The 12,514-nt window shown below is 28.2% G+C and overlaps 2 protein-coding genes across 3 annotated transcripts; one reads left to right on the forward strand and one right to left on the reverse strand.

Moving 5' to 3' along the window:
- Positions 1-3,198: 3,198 nt before the first annotated feature.
- On the reverse strand, positions 3,199-5,700 carry LOC132946737 (partner of bursicon). Of its 2 annotated transcripts, XM_061016799.1 has the most exons (4): positions 5,600-5,700; positions 5,398-5,523; positions 5,189-5,313; positions 3,199-3,672 (listed from the first exon to the last, which is right to left on the reverse strand). In XM_061016799.1, the coding sequence occupies exons 2-4, from the start codon at positions 5,516-5,518 to the stop codon at positions 3,502-3,504; spliced, it is 417 nt and encodes a 138-aa protein (XP_060872782.1). In that variant the 5' UTR covers positions 5,519-5,523; positions 5,600-5,700; the 3' UTR covers positions 3,199-3,501. The 2 variants fall into 2 exon arrangements, with proteins under 2 accessions (XP_060872782.1, XP_060872781.1); XM_061016798.1 differs by lacking the exon at positions 5,600-5,700 and having other exon boundaries at positions 5,398-5,593.
- A 2,753-nt stretch (positions 5,701-8,453) lies between these two features.
- Positions 8,454-10,949, forward strand: LOC132947304 (bursicon). The gene is made up of 4 exons (XM_061017560.1): positions 8,454-8,571; positions 9,272-9,459; positions 9,547-9,672; positions 10,768-10,949. Exons 1-4 carry the CDS (start codon positions 8,544-8,546, stop codon positions 10,903-10,905), a joined length of 480 nt encoding a protein of 159 aa, XP_060873543.1. The 5' UTR covers positions 8,454-8,543; the 3' UTR covers positions 10,906-10,949.
- The last annotated feature ends 1,565 nt before the right edge of the window (positions 10,950-12,514 follow it).

Below are 12,514 nucleotides of genomic sequence, written 5' to 3' on the forward strand. Positions count from 1 at the left end.
AATTCAATTAAATCATTGCTTGGAAAGTTGCTTTAAAAAAGGAATTAGTTCACGTTCATGTTCATCTTGTTAAAAAGGAACTAAATCGTTTCTTGTTCCTGGCTTAAATAAAGGAACTATAGTAATTTAAACATTCGGTGATAATTTCATTTATTTATCACACGGTTATTTGTTGCAGAAAATAACAAAATCGATTTTTTAGAAAACTAGTTTTGCATAAAAATCTTTTTTTATTAGTATATTATTTTATTTTCCCGACTTTAAATCTATAAATTCACTTTTGGTTAACTTTTCCCAAAAATACCAACTAGATTCACTTTCCTACAAGAAAATATGCTGAAGTAGAAAATCGAAGCATTTATACTGCCCCAAAAGGTGATGACGGATTAAAAAAAACAACAGACATCATTGTAAAATCAATACATTTATCGCTCCGCTTAGAATCTAAAAAAAGGTCTAGGGGGGGGGGGGGGTCGTGGACGTTTCACCCCCGCCGTTTTGTCCCCGTAAAAAAACGAGCCCACGGACGTTTCGTCCCCGTCTATTTAAAAATAGACTGATAGGATTTAAAGATAGGACATTTGGCCCCCGGAGTTCATATTATCGTCTTTGTCGACGAACCATGCAAACAAAATAATTTTGTTTGGTAATCTCACATGTTAGAAATTCCCAAAAATAATATTTTGATAAAAAGTTATTAGTTTTATTTAATCAAATTTAAATTTTGTGGCCATCTCCACATATAATTATTAATTATATTGAAATTGTATGTTTTTTTAAAAATAATTTAAATTTAAATTTAAAAAAAGCCATTTCAATGTACTGATTTAAAATACCGGGTGCTAAACGTTCTATGGGTTGGTAAATAAGTAATAACATCACATAACTCCGGGGGCCAAATGTTGTATCTTAATAATAGACGAGGACTTGCTTTTTTGACGGGGACGAAACGACGGGAGCAAACATCCTTTTACCATCTCCAATATCCTCCCTGAACTACAGTGCCGGATTTTAGCCTAAACCTACCTATTACCTATATAAGTAAAAATATCTGACCTATAAGTAAATAGTATTAATACATTTCAATTTTCAATGTTTATAATTAATAATTTATGGGTAGTTAATAAGTCTAATATATAAATAAATAATAGCTAGGTAGGATAGTTTAGGTAGTAGGTACTATAGTACATTAACCTAGGTACATTAAGTTATTAAGGAAATTATACATTACTTATATTTTGTTCTGAACAAATTAATTACAATATTATCACTTGTAGAAAAAGAGCAAAAAAAGATTCTGTAGATAATAATAATTGATTTAATAGGTATAATTAATGTATAATGTTACTTATATTAGAGGTATTTATCAGGCGTGCCGACGTGCTGTAATCTAGTGAGTAGAGTTCTGAGTTGGTATAGGCCGTAGGTTACCGTATGTACCGGCGTTATTCACAGTTTTCTCTCAAATCTGGTTAGTTTTTCTAAAAAATGTCCAATTAATTGACCTATATATTAAAGCCTTGAGAACATTTTACATATAATGTATAAAATATGTTATCTTATACCTACTAATTACCCATTGAAATAAAACAAATTTTATGATAATGCAATCAATTTCTCGTTCTGGTCAGAACTAAAAAAAGTAACGGGGAAAGTATAGTTAACCGCGGCTCTGCTGTACATGTAAGCGTCGAGTGTTCGAGTAAGTCACTGGAATGACGTATAGGTGTTAAAATTGAATTCATTGATAAATCATTGCATAATTAATGAAATTATGAAAATGTGGATCCATATTATTCTGATTTTTTGATTTCAGTATGTATCTATAGTAAATATTTATGAGAAACCTTGTAATACATTTTCAAAAATGTAAAAAAACCTTTATCCCTATTTTTTTTCCAATTATAAAAAACAGTATTTGGAGTTTTTCTTTCAACCCCCTCTTCTCAAAGTAAAAAGTGGACACTGGACTCATTACCCTACCAGTAAAGTTGGTGAAGGGTAAAATCAAACATTCTATGCTTCACTTTGAATAATCTAATATCTATTTATATTACACATATATATATTAACTTTGTAAATTGGTAAACTACCTAAAAAAAAGTAATGTTCCGGGTATCCTATTTTTTTCAAATATAGGGGTATATAATATTGGTACGCTAGAATATTTGAAAATTTAGTTGGGGTACTCAGCCCCCTGTGACCCCTCACCAAGTCAAAACCTAAATATACTATATTTTAATATATTTTTGTGTACATAAAAAAAACAGTACCTATGGATAGATTTATAAATAATTATAATAATAATATAAATATGGTGTTTTGTCGGCGTGACTTTAAACTTTTAACATAATAATAAAGCACCACATAATAGATTCTAACTAGTTTAATGCTGCCAATGTTTTATTTAAAATTTTAAAAATAAAGTTTGAACCCAGCTTAAGGGGATTCGATACCGTGATTTTCTGTTTTTGTCTAACACACACGCGACATAGGATTTTAGACTGGTTCTTTGCCAAACACACCAATTGATCTAATGAAGTGATAAGAATTCTAAAAATAGATTTGAATATGTCGTCAAGTCTACTTGAAATCGACTTTTCCACATTTTTGATTTTTTGATTTTAACTTCTCCAAAAATTAAAATACGACTATTTTTAAATATTCTTTTTTAATATGACATTTATAGGAATTTGGGGAATAATATCAAACATGTGTGAAAGTCGATTTCAAGTAGACTTGACGAAAAATTCAAATTTGTTTTCAGAATTCTTATCGCATTAATAGATCAATTGGCAAAAATCACGTCTAAAATACTATGTCACGCGTATGTTAGACAAAAACAGAAAATCACGGTATCGAATCCCCTTAAGAAATATTAAATTATTTAACTTACCCGAGATGGATATTAATAGGAAATTCATATAAATTAATCAATTAGTTATAAATTCTAAATGACTCAGTCGGTGATTAATTGTACACGAAATGATTTATTAAAATTGTGAGATTTCGGCACTGTATATTATACTGCGTATTGTATAGTACTATATGGTGTATAGATTAGAGCACGATTATCTACTAATTCTACAATTTATAGATAATTGTGTTCTATATAATTTATTTTATATAGTGACTAATGAGTATCAAATCTCGTAAATTATCTAGGAATTTTAAATAGATGGTAAGTAAATATATGTATTTTCTTATTATTATAGTATTATTAAAAATGTTTATTTAATATGCTTTTACATTAAATCAAAAAATAAAAGTATAAAACATTGAAACGATTAATGTATAATTGTATAAACATTAAACAGTATAATATTGTATAGGTAGGTATTTGTATGCAAGTACAGAGGTTAGGTACCTACATGAAAACGTTTAGAGACTTAATTTTTAAAACTACCTATATATTTAATAATTCATAAATAATAATTACAACACTATTAAAACAATACGATGAAAAAATTGCTACATATTATATGGATTTTAAAACATAATTTATCCGGAAAAATCTCCGCATTTAAAACATTTGCAGTCCGCTGGTTCTTTTAGTTTTACTTCCAACGTTGCCAATTTATCACTGGTCAATCTTACGCCATCGGGATCGTAGCAATGTGTGAGAGCGATCATTCTCTCCCTCAAAAATGTTTCACGACAACAATAACATTCCTGAAATCACGATAATAATATCATAAAGATAACGAATAATAATAATAATTCTAGATAATTAAATTTTAGTTATTTGCCATAAATTCGAATGGAATAATGTATGTGTTTTCTATTGTATTTTTAAATAAAATACTTATAGCATCCTGGTAAAATTATAAATTTTAGGCATGAATATAAGAGTAATTATATAACATTACAAAGTCATTTTACGTTAGATTAAATCATGCAGCTGGACCGCTGCATCATAGATTAGTCTATAATTCTGTTCTTCAATTGTTCGTATTTGATAATGATAATATTTTATGTAAATATGTAATATAATAAGCGTACAATTATTATTATTTATGAATAAACATTATAACTAATATGAATTTTAGATATAGCCATATAGGCAATAGGCATATCGAATAGATATTAGACATTTCGAGTTACCTAACTTTAAAAAGAGGGATTGTATGTAATCGCGCTGCTGTATTGCAGTTATTTATTGTTGGTATCGAGTGTACCTCGTTACCTATAGAGTAAGTTACTGTAATATATACATGCGTTAAATATGAATTAAATGATATTCCATCATTGCATACGAAAAATGATTCTGAACGATGACGGCCTGTGACTAATATTTTATGGTACCTATATATTTTATACTGCTATAGTGCTATCGATGTAATTTATTTTACTATTAGTAATATACTAATATATACCTATACTGCAGTAGGTAGGTTGTATTTATTTTTTCCGAAAAAAATTGCATTTAAAAATGTCATTGTGTATAATATAAACTATAGTAAAAGGTATACGTTAAAAGTTTCAAGTCTCCACAAATAATATTTTTAAATCATAATAAAATAACTAAAATCGTTATTCTTTGTTTATAAATAACTATTTTTGTTCTAATTTGGACATTAAATATCTACGATAAAAAATTGTGTGGATATTTATTTTTTAGATTTTTTGTTTTCAGTATGAAACTTTGAACTACTTATGAGTTATGAGGAAATTTGTATTAAATTGTCAACTCTTGTCCTTTAGACATAACAATTGTACATTTCATAAATATTTGACTACCTAGGTATACAAAATTTAAACTTCAAATACATAGGTATAAGATAATCGTGCTCATGCAATATTTTTATATAAATATAATAACAACTTATTGGGAATCTCGTGTTAAATTTTATATTTTCAAGCTTTTTGACCAAGTGAAACATTTTCGTGTTTAAAAATTCCCGTTTCCCCTATACCCCCGCCTATAAAATACTGGATATTACACTTTTAACTTTTGATCCCGCAAAGTATACCAACTAGATTCAATTTTCTAACAAAAACCACCTTCAAAGTTGAAAATCGAAACATTTTCCAAAAGGTAACCTGACATCTTGCGTAATGACCTACACACCAAAAAATTACACAACATTGTAAAATCAATACATTCATCTCTCCGCTCAGAATCTAAAATTAAAAGCATAAAAATACTAAACATATATATTTTATTAAATTATGAAATAATAATAACTTTTAGGAATCCACTAGGAGTAATGACACTAGGTTGTACTTGTGAATTGCACGCTCCTTCACACTTGTTCACTGCTATGTCACCATTACATGTCCTCTGAAGTCGTCCAAGTTCGTCAAATTCCTCTAAACGTAATAAACAGTATTGTGTTATACAACTGTTACATATTGTTATGTTAGATTGGTTTTAAATAAAACTTTAAAATGTACCTTTAATGATATGCAATTCAGAAGGCAAAGTCTCACATTCTTCCGGGTTATCTTCTGCAAGTACGTTATTATGTACGATAATAATTGCGATGGAGATGATAAACAATTGAGTCGTGTACATAATGGCTAATAAGTATTAAGTTAAAAATTAAAATGTGACAAAATGATTTTTTACACACAGTATAAGTAAATAAGTACTTACACAATATAGTTGCCAATAAAGTTTATTGAAGTAATCCAGATCAGGGACTGATCAGTTAGTAGAGACTGTTAACGTTCACGACAAAACTGTTTATGACCTCTAGAGTGTATATTAAAGCTTCCACTTTAAACAAATATAAGTGTTATTGGACAGAGAGGGTGGTTTAACTTATCCCTAGGGGGTCTTGTAATATAACATTTGTGATGTCGAAACAAAATATGCCACTAACAGATTTTATTTATAAAAGTAAATATAACTTACTAACGAAGTAAAAAAATATTCGAATTATTATAAATAATAAATATTCTAAGTATAAAATAAATTAAATTTATATAATAACTATAAATGTATAATGTAATGTAATAATTTGAATTGGTCCTTTCCCAATAAGCAATGGAATCCACTTATAAATATAGTTATAGCTACATATAAATTTGAATATTTGATGGTACCTAGTGGCTGCCACCTATAATTTGTATTTTAATCACTATAAAACTAAATAAAACTTGAAATGTTAAAATATAGTTAAAAACAGAATAATATATTATGATTTATGATGTACCCTAAGACATAAAGATTAGGTACACTTTAATTGTGAAAAGGATAAAAGCTTACTACATATATAAATATAAAATTAGTAGACAGTGTAGTTAATCATACTACAACTCTTATTAGGTAGGTCCTAGCCAGTTTTTTTCTACGAATGTCAATAAAATGTTATTAGTTGGGTAAAAAAGTTTAAAAATTTAATACAAGGCTCCTGATATATTGTTACTTTAGCAGTTGAAAAATATTTAAAAAACAAAGGCACAATTTTTCGTATAAGCATTTTAAGTTAGAATTTCGACAAAATTTATCAAGTTTAAAGTTTAATAATTTTTATTAGTTATTAATTTGTAGTTAAAAATTTATAAAATGTTCAACTTTAAGAATTTAAAATTTAAAACAAGGTTCCTCGTAAATAGGTTGTATTATATAAATTACGAAATTCACAATAATATCATCAAATACACTTAGTAATATCATTGGCTGACTGACCGTCTTCGCTCAGAATCGTTTTTATTACCTATACAATGATTTATGATATTATATCATTGAATTCAAATTTAACACCATCCATTACAGTGGACCCCTTGTAACCTACTGTACAGCAGAGTGACACCCATTTTCCCACCTTTTTTTTTTAGTTACAGTTAGGGTTGGACAAGATACTCAAAAATCAGTATCGCAATAATAGATACTTGGCTTTGGAGTATCGCGATACTAGATACTAGATACATTTGAAAAAAATTAGTCACAGGTTTTTAAAAATTATATTTATTATTGTGGTGATGGCCACTTTGTTAAGTAAAGGGAACGGCAAAGAAAATAATAAAAACATTACCTACTTTATAGATATCTAATAAGGTACAGATACGTACAATAAAGACGTAAAGTCCCATTCAATGCGTGCGTGTGTCACGGGTATATAGGTAAGTATTAAAGTATATAACTATATATATTAGGTATTATTATTTATTTATCGATAATGAGATGCAAAATAATTTCCAACAAGCTACAGCCTACAGAAAATCACCCGTGACTATTAAAATTATCTGAATTTGTATTCGTAAAATAAATATTAAATTATATTAAATATTAAAATAATACTTTATTTAATATTAAATATTAATTTTGATAGTAAAAAGCAGAACTATATAGAGTATCGAGTATCTTTCGATAAAATTATTTTATGAAATACCTTCTCGATACATTGTCTAAATATGTATTGCGATACAAGATACTCGATACTTCAAACAATTGAAATGCGATACAAGATACTTCAAATAATTGTATCAAGATACAAAGATTGTATCTATATAAGATATTTGTATCGAAGATACTGCCTAACCCTGGTTACAGCCATAATTATCATTGATGAAATATGTATATTGTACTTATTGACTATTATACCTACACATTATTGATATACATTTGTCATTATTATTAATAAATAATAACTGATAAATCTTATAGTAAAATATAGCTAACAGTAACCGTTATTAAAAAGCGAAATAATATTTTGTAATTTCGTATAGGTAGGAGGCACCTAGATGATATTAAAAAATATTGACTAGCTACCTATAATGTAGTGCCTATCTAATTTGAATAATTTGCAAATAATTTACATTACAACCAAATAATATCCCTACGTAAGTTTGAGTATGGCTTATGAAAATATGAACTACCTACATGTCTACATAACAATTTTAATTAAATATATTTTATATTTATATATTATATTGAACAAAATAACTACCTATTTATAAAATTAAATTAATATTGACACTTGACCTCAACTGCAGTAAGTACGCCCCTTTAATTATTCAATTAAGTACAGCAGGTATAAATATTTATATCAATACCATTATACCTAAATATTTCGTTGTATTTGTCGGCACATATTATATTGATGGTTGTTTATGCTTAATGTATTTTATGTTTTACATTTTAAATTACAATCCAATCTTAACATTCCTAACTAGAATCCAATTCCTACAAGTTAATATTTTTATTTGATTTTTTTATATATATCTGTAAAATACTGAAAATAGTGCAAAGCTATATAATATAATAACGTTTACATCACAACCATTTTCCAAATACTTTATTCTCGGAAAAATAAAAATTCTAGTTATTAATTGTCGTCTATGTTTATTATACTATACATAATATTTTACAGAAGCCTTTCAATTTTTGACGCCAACGAACCGTCTAGATTTAAATGATTCTACGTGTACGTGTTTTTCGGGAGCTAGCAGCCGACTGAGCAATCTAATTCATAAACCATGTTTAGACCCCAGGAGGCCTATTTCTGTTCATAAATCATAAATGTCGGAAGTCCGAGCCCTTCAAAGTAGACTGCCACTCGCAAGATTATTCACAGTATGATCTTTGAGTCGTAATGTCTACCATCAACCAGGAATTTTTCAGTGAGTATAACTATGAATAATTTTAAGATTTTCGAGGTTTAAACGTTAAATATATATTTGAGTGGATACTGACCCAATCAAAATAATTTTTCATCGGCTTGTAATTTTCTAAACATATTCACAAAAAATCACAAAAAAGGAAGGGCATCGTAGGTACTTAGGTAACCAATCAGACACCGAAATAAACACGACCATCTACCACGATATTATTAATACAAATATATTAAACTTGTGAATCGTAATCCATAGCAGTTCTTGTCTAGAAAAAATAAGATAAATATTTATATTTACACGATGTTTGTAATGTCTAAATTATCTAATCATTTCTATTATTGTGTATCTACTTATGTGTAATATGTATTTATAAAAATGTATGGTAATATTATTTATAAAATATAACCTTAAATCACAAATTATTTTATTTATGTACTCAAATTTCAAATTCAATTCGGCGGTTAACCGCTTAACAGATCGACTTGAAACTTTTTGTATACAAAGCTATAGCTCATTTATTTATGCATACACACACATTGTGGGGACGAGACTAACAAAAATGTTCTATAGTTAATAAGGGACACCCTAACATACATGTATTAGAACTGTTAGTAATACGAATTAATTTTCTATAAACTTTTTTATTTCCATTCTATAATATTCCATTACCAATTTATAAATATTTTATATTTTCTTGACATTTCAGGATATCTGACAGTATTGGCTATGTGTAGCATGGCCTTTGCTGATAACGGTAACGGGGTGGTCGTCACCGCTAGGTCTAGCGACGACTGCCAAGTAACGCCCGTCATCCATGTCCTACAGTACCCAGGATGTGTACCTAAGCCAATACCATCATTTGCATGTACAGGTCGCTGCAGCAGCTACCTACAAGTAAATGAGTGTTCTGAATAAAAACTTTTTTAAATAATAATGATAATTTTGTAAATATATGCAATTGTGTTTTGTTTTTTTAACAAGGTTTCTGGGTCTAAAATATGGCAAATGGAAAGGTCTTGCATGTGTTGTCAGGAGAGTGGGGAACGAGAAGCTTCGGTATCGCTCTTTTGTCCAAAAGCCAAACAAGGCGAAAAGAAATTTAGAAAGGTAGGTTTATACTTCATGATCATGATATAAATTCTATAAATACACTATTATACGCGTTAAATAAATATTTTAAGTAGCGCGCGGGGGGCTTAGGGTCTTTTCTTTATACCTACATAAAATGGTCAATGGTGTTTTTCGCATTCATTGTTAGTTGTTACCCAGCAATTACGTGCATGGTATATATACTATTTAGTATTTATGTATATATATAGACAAATAAGTTTTAAATATTAGATATACGGGGAACGGGGTATCAAGAACTATAGGTGATACCTATCATCACAGACGATCCAGTACGATCACAGTTTGCGAATCTCCTCCTCAACATCCGGCCTATGTGGTAGTTCTTCACTTTATTGATAGATGTTATCCGTTATCCCTATCTATAACATTATAATACAATAATGAGTAATGTCACTATGTCAGGCAATACAAATTTTAGAATTCTGATATTGGTGAAATTATGAGGTGTATGACTATGCCGTGTGCGTATACTAAAGCTGTGCATCACATGCTACTAAAATATGTAATAAGTAGTTTCTATATAGTGACGTTGATATTTTTTTTCAAAAACTTATTTCGAGGAATACAATTTTAAAATTATAAATTTAATAATATAGGTACATATATAAATGTATTCAGTATTTTTTCAACCATTATTTTAAATCAAACTAAAAATTAGAGTTCAATCTAACTATTGTTGAATATTATATAAAAAAAAATAATAACCGCATAATCATATTATATTCAATGTCGTACACATAGGTACCTACCATAAAAATTACTCTACAATTTACATTATTATTTATTGTTATATATAATAATAATAGTCAGCACAGCATCGGACTTCTTAATTATTTAATTATGAGACCAACACTATAAAAAATTAACGCAGTTTTGATGATTTCTTACGGTTTTAACAAAAACTACTTTTTTTTTAAAAAGCAAACCCCTATACCAAAAAATAATTAATAAATTAAATATTTTGTGCTTTAGAAATTAATGAGTATAGAATACTTAATACACATTAATAAATTAGTATGCCAATAATCCAATATAATATATCTATAAATTCATTATATTATTTTCCAATAGGTAACTACAAAAGCTCCACTGGAATGCATGTGCCGCCCTTGTACAGGTATTGAAGAAAGTGCGGTGATTCCTCAAGAAATGTCCAACTATGCCGCCGATGAGCCACCAATCAACGGACATTTTTCTAAATCTATTTAAATTATTAATCAATGAATAAAGTGTTTATATTACTTTCATTTTTATACAGTTGCCAAATTCTTTACGTATCCTCTTCGTATCTATATTTATTTACGTAATATTTTCTATATAGTCGTATAATAATATATATAATATTATATAATATCGTACTATTATTGTAGTTAGTTAAACAGTAATCTCTTATAGGTACTATAATATTATAATATACAGTACTAAACATATTTTACGCGTATGTCAGTAGGTACTCAGTTGCACTTAAATTTATTATAAATAAATGTATTATTTATTTCAAACGCATACCTACCTATATATTGTTATTCATTTGTAAAAATATTGAGTGAAATCATAAAAGATATTATTGAGAGTTTTATTTTTTTTATCGACAATAATTTTTAAGAAAACCAATAAAATTCGAAAATTTCTCATGACTATAAAGTATAAAGTAACACAAATAGAGTCACAATATTTCGAAAATTGTAAGGTGCATAGAAATTGATAATATGAACAATCAGTGAACATTTCATATATTTGCTGTTATTTTTTTTAGAGTTACCTACATTAAATAACAAAATTGATTTTTAAAAACTAGTTTTGTGTAAATATCTCAATTTTTCCTGACCATATGCGCAAAAAAGCGTTTGTGTTTGGGGGGGGGGGTAACCCCCTATTTGCGCACATGTTCCTGACGCTTTTGAAAACTTTTGGTAGTTTTTTACTTTTGACTCTCCAGAGTACCAACTAGGTAGTTTCCAGAAAAGATGCTGTTGAAGAAAATTGAAGCGGAGCCGGTAGGAGTTACATGACTAATATTTTGTTCTATGGTCATGGCGGGGTATCAGTGTTCACGTGTAGTGTGCACTAGTGCAGTCAGATGGTAAACGTTATAGTCTGTGGTAGCACTGTCTTACAGTGATAATATGATTTATTTATCTATTTATCACATAATATTTTGTGATTTTTAACTTTTATTATTTTTTGATTTTTAAAATATATTATATTAAATATTTAGCTTTAGACTTAAGCATGCTTTAGCCAAGTTTCCAATCGAAATATCGAGTTAATAAAAAGTTTTAATTATTATTAGAAAATTGTAACAAGTACTAATAACTAATATTGTTACAGTGTGAATAATTCACATTAGCTATGAAACATTTAAAATTCATTTCGAGGACTGTGTTGGTGCGGAATGAAAATGTGGACGAAGCCTGCCGTGTTCTGAACCGTATAATGGGTTCTGAAGGTTTCTTGGATCAGTACAGAAGAACAATGTTCTATGAAAAACCAACTCAAATGAGAAGGAGAATTAATTACGAGAAATGTAAAGCCATATACGATGAAGACATGAAGCGCAAGATTAATTTTGTTCTACGCAAAAACCGACCAGAGCCTTTTCCTGGATGTTATTAATTAAGCTTCGTACAAATTATTTTTTCACATGTCTTAACATACAATATTGTTAGCATAATTCTTGTAATATTATACACTATTATACTCATAATATCTTGTACATTTGAAATTCAATATAGGTAGTTGTTTCGATTGATATTGAAGTTATTTAAAGTAGATATCGATAGTATGTAATCCACTATTTATGTGTGGAAAATATAAT

This window comes from Metopolophium dirhodum, chromosome 6 (assembly GCF_019925205.1).
Source record: "Metopolophium dirhodum isolate CAU chromosome 6, ASM1992520v1, whole genome shotgun sequence".
Taxonomy (NCBI): Eukaryota; Metazoa; Arthropoda; class Insecta; order Hemiptera; family Aphididae; genus Metopolophium; species Metopolophium dirhodum.

Bases quoted from the DNA above. Each gene is read 5' to 3' on its own strand.
- LOC132947304 (XM_061017560.1), top strand. From the start codon at position 8,544: ATGTCTACCATCAACCAGGAATTTTTCA. The intron at 8,572-9,271 runs GTGAGTATAACT...TTGACATTTCAG, and splicing joins CATCAACCAGGAATTTTTCA to GATATCTGACAGTATTGGCT. The intron at 9,460-9,546 runs GTAAATGAGTGT...TTTTTTAACAAG, and splicing joins GCTGCAGCAGCTACCTACAA to GTTTCTGGGTCTAAAATATG.
- LOC132946737 (XM_061016799.1), bottom strand. From the start codon at position 5,518: ATGTACACGACTCAATTGTTTATCATCTCCATCGCAATTATTATCGTA. The intron at 5,314-5,397 runs GTACATTTTAAA...TATTACGTTTAG, and splicing joins TGAATTGCATATCATTAAAG to AGGAATTTGACGAACTTGGA. The intron at 3,673-5,188 runs GTTATTATTATT...TCGTGATTTCAG, and splicing joins CTCCTAGTGGATTCCTAAAA to GAATGTTATTGTTGTCGTGA.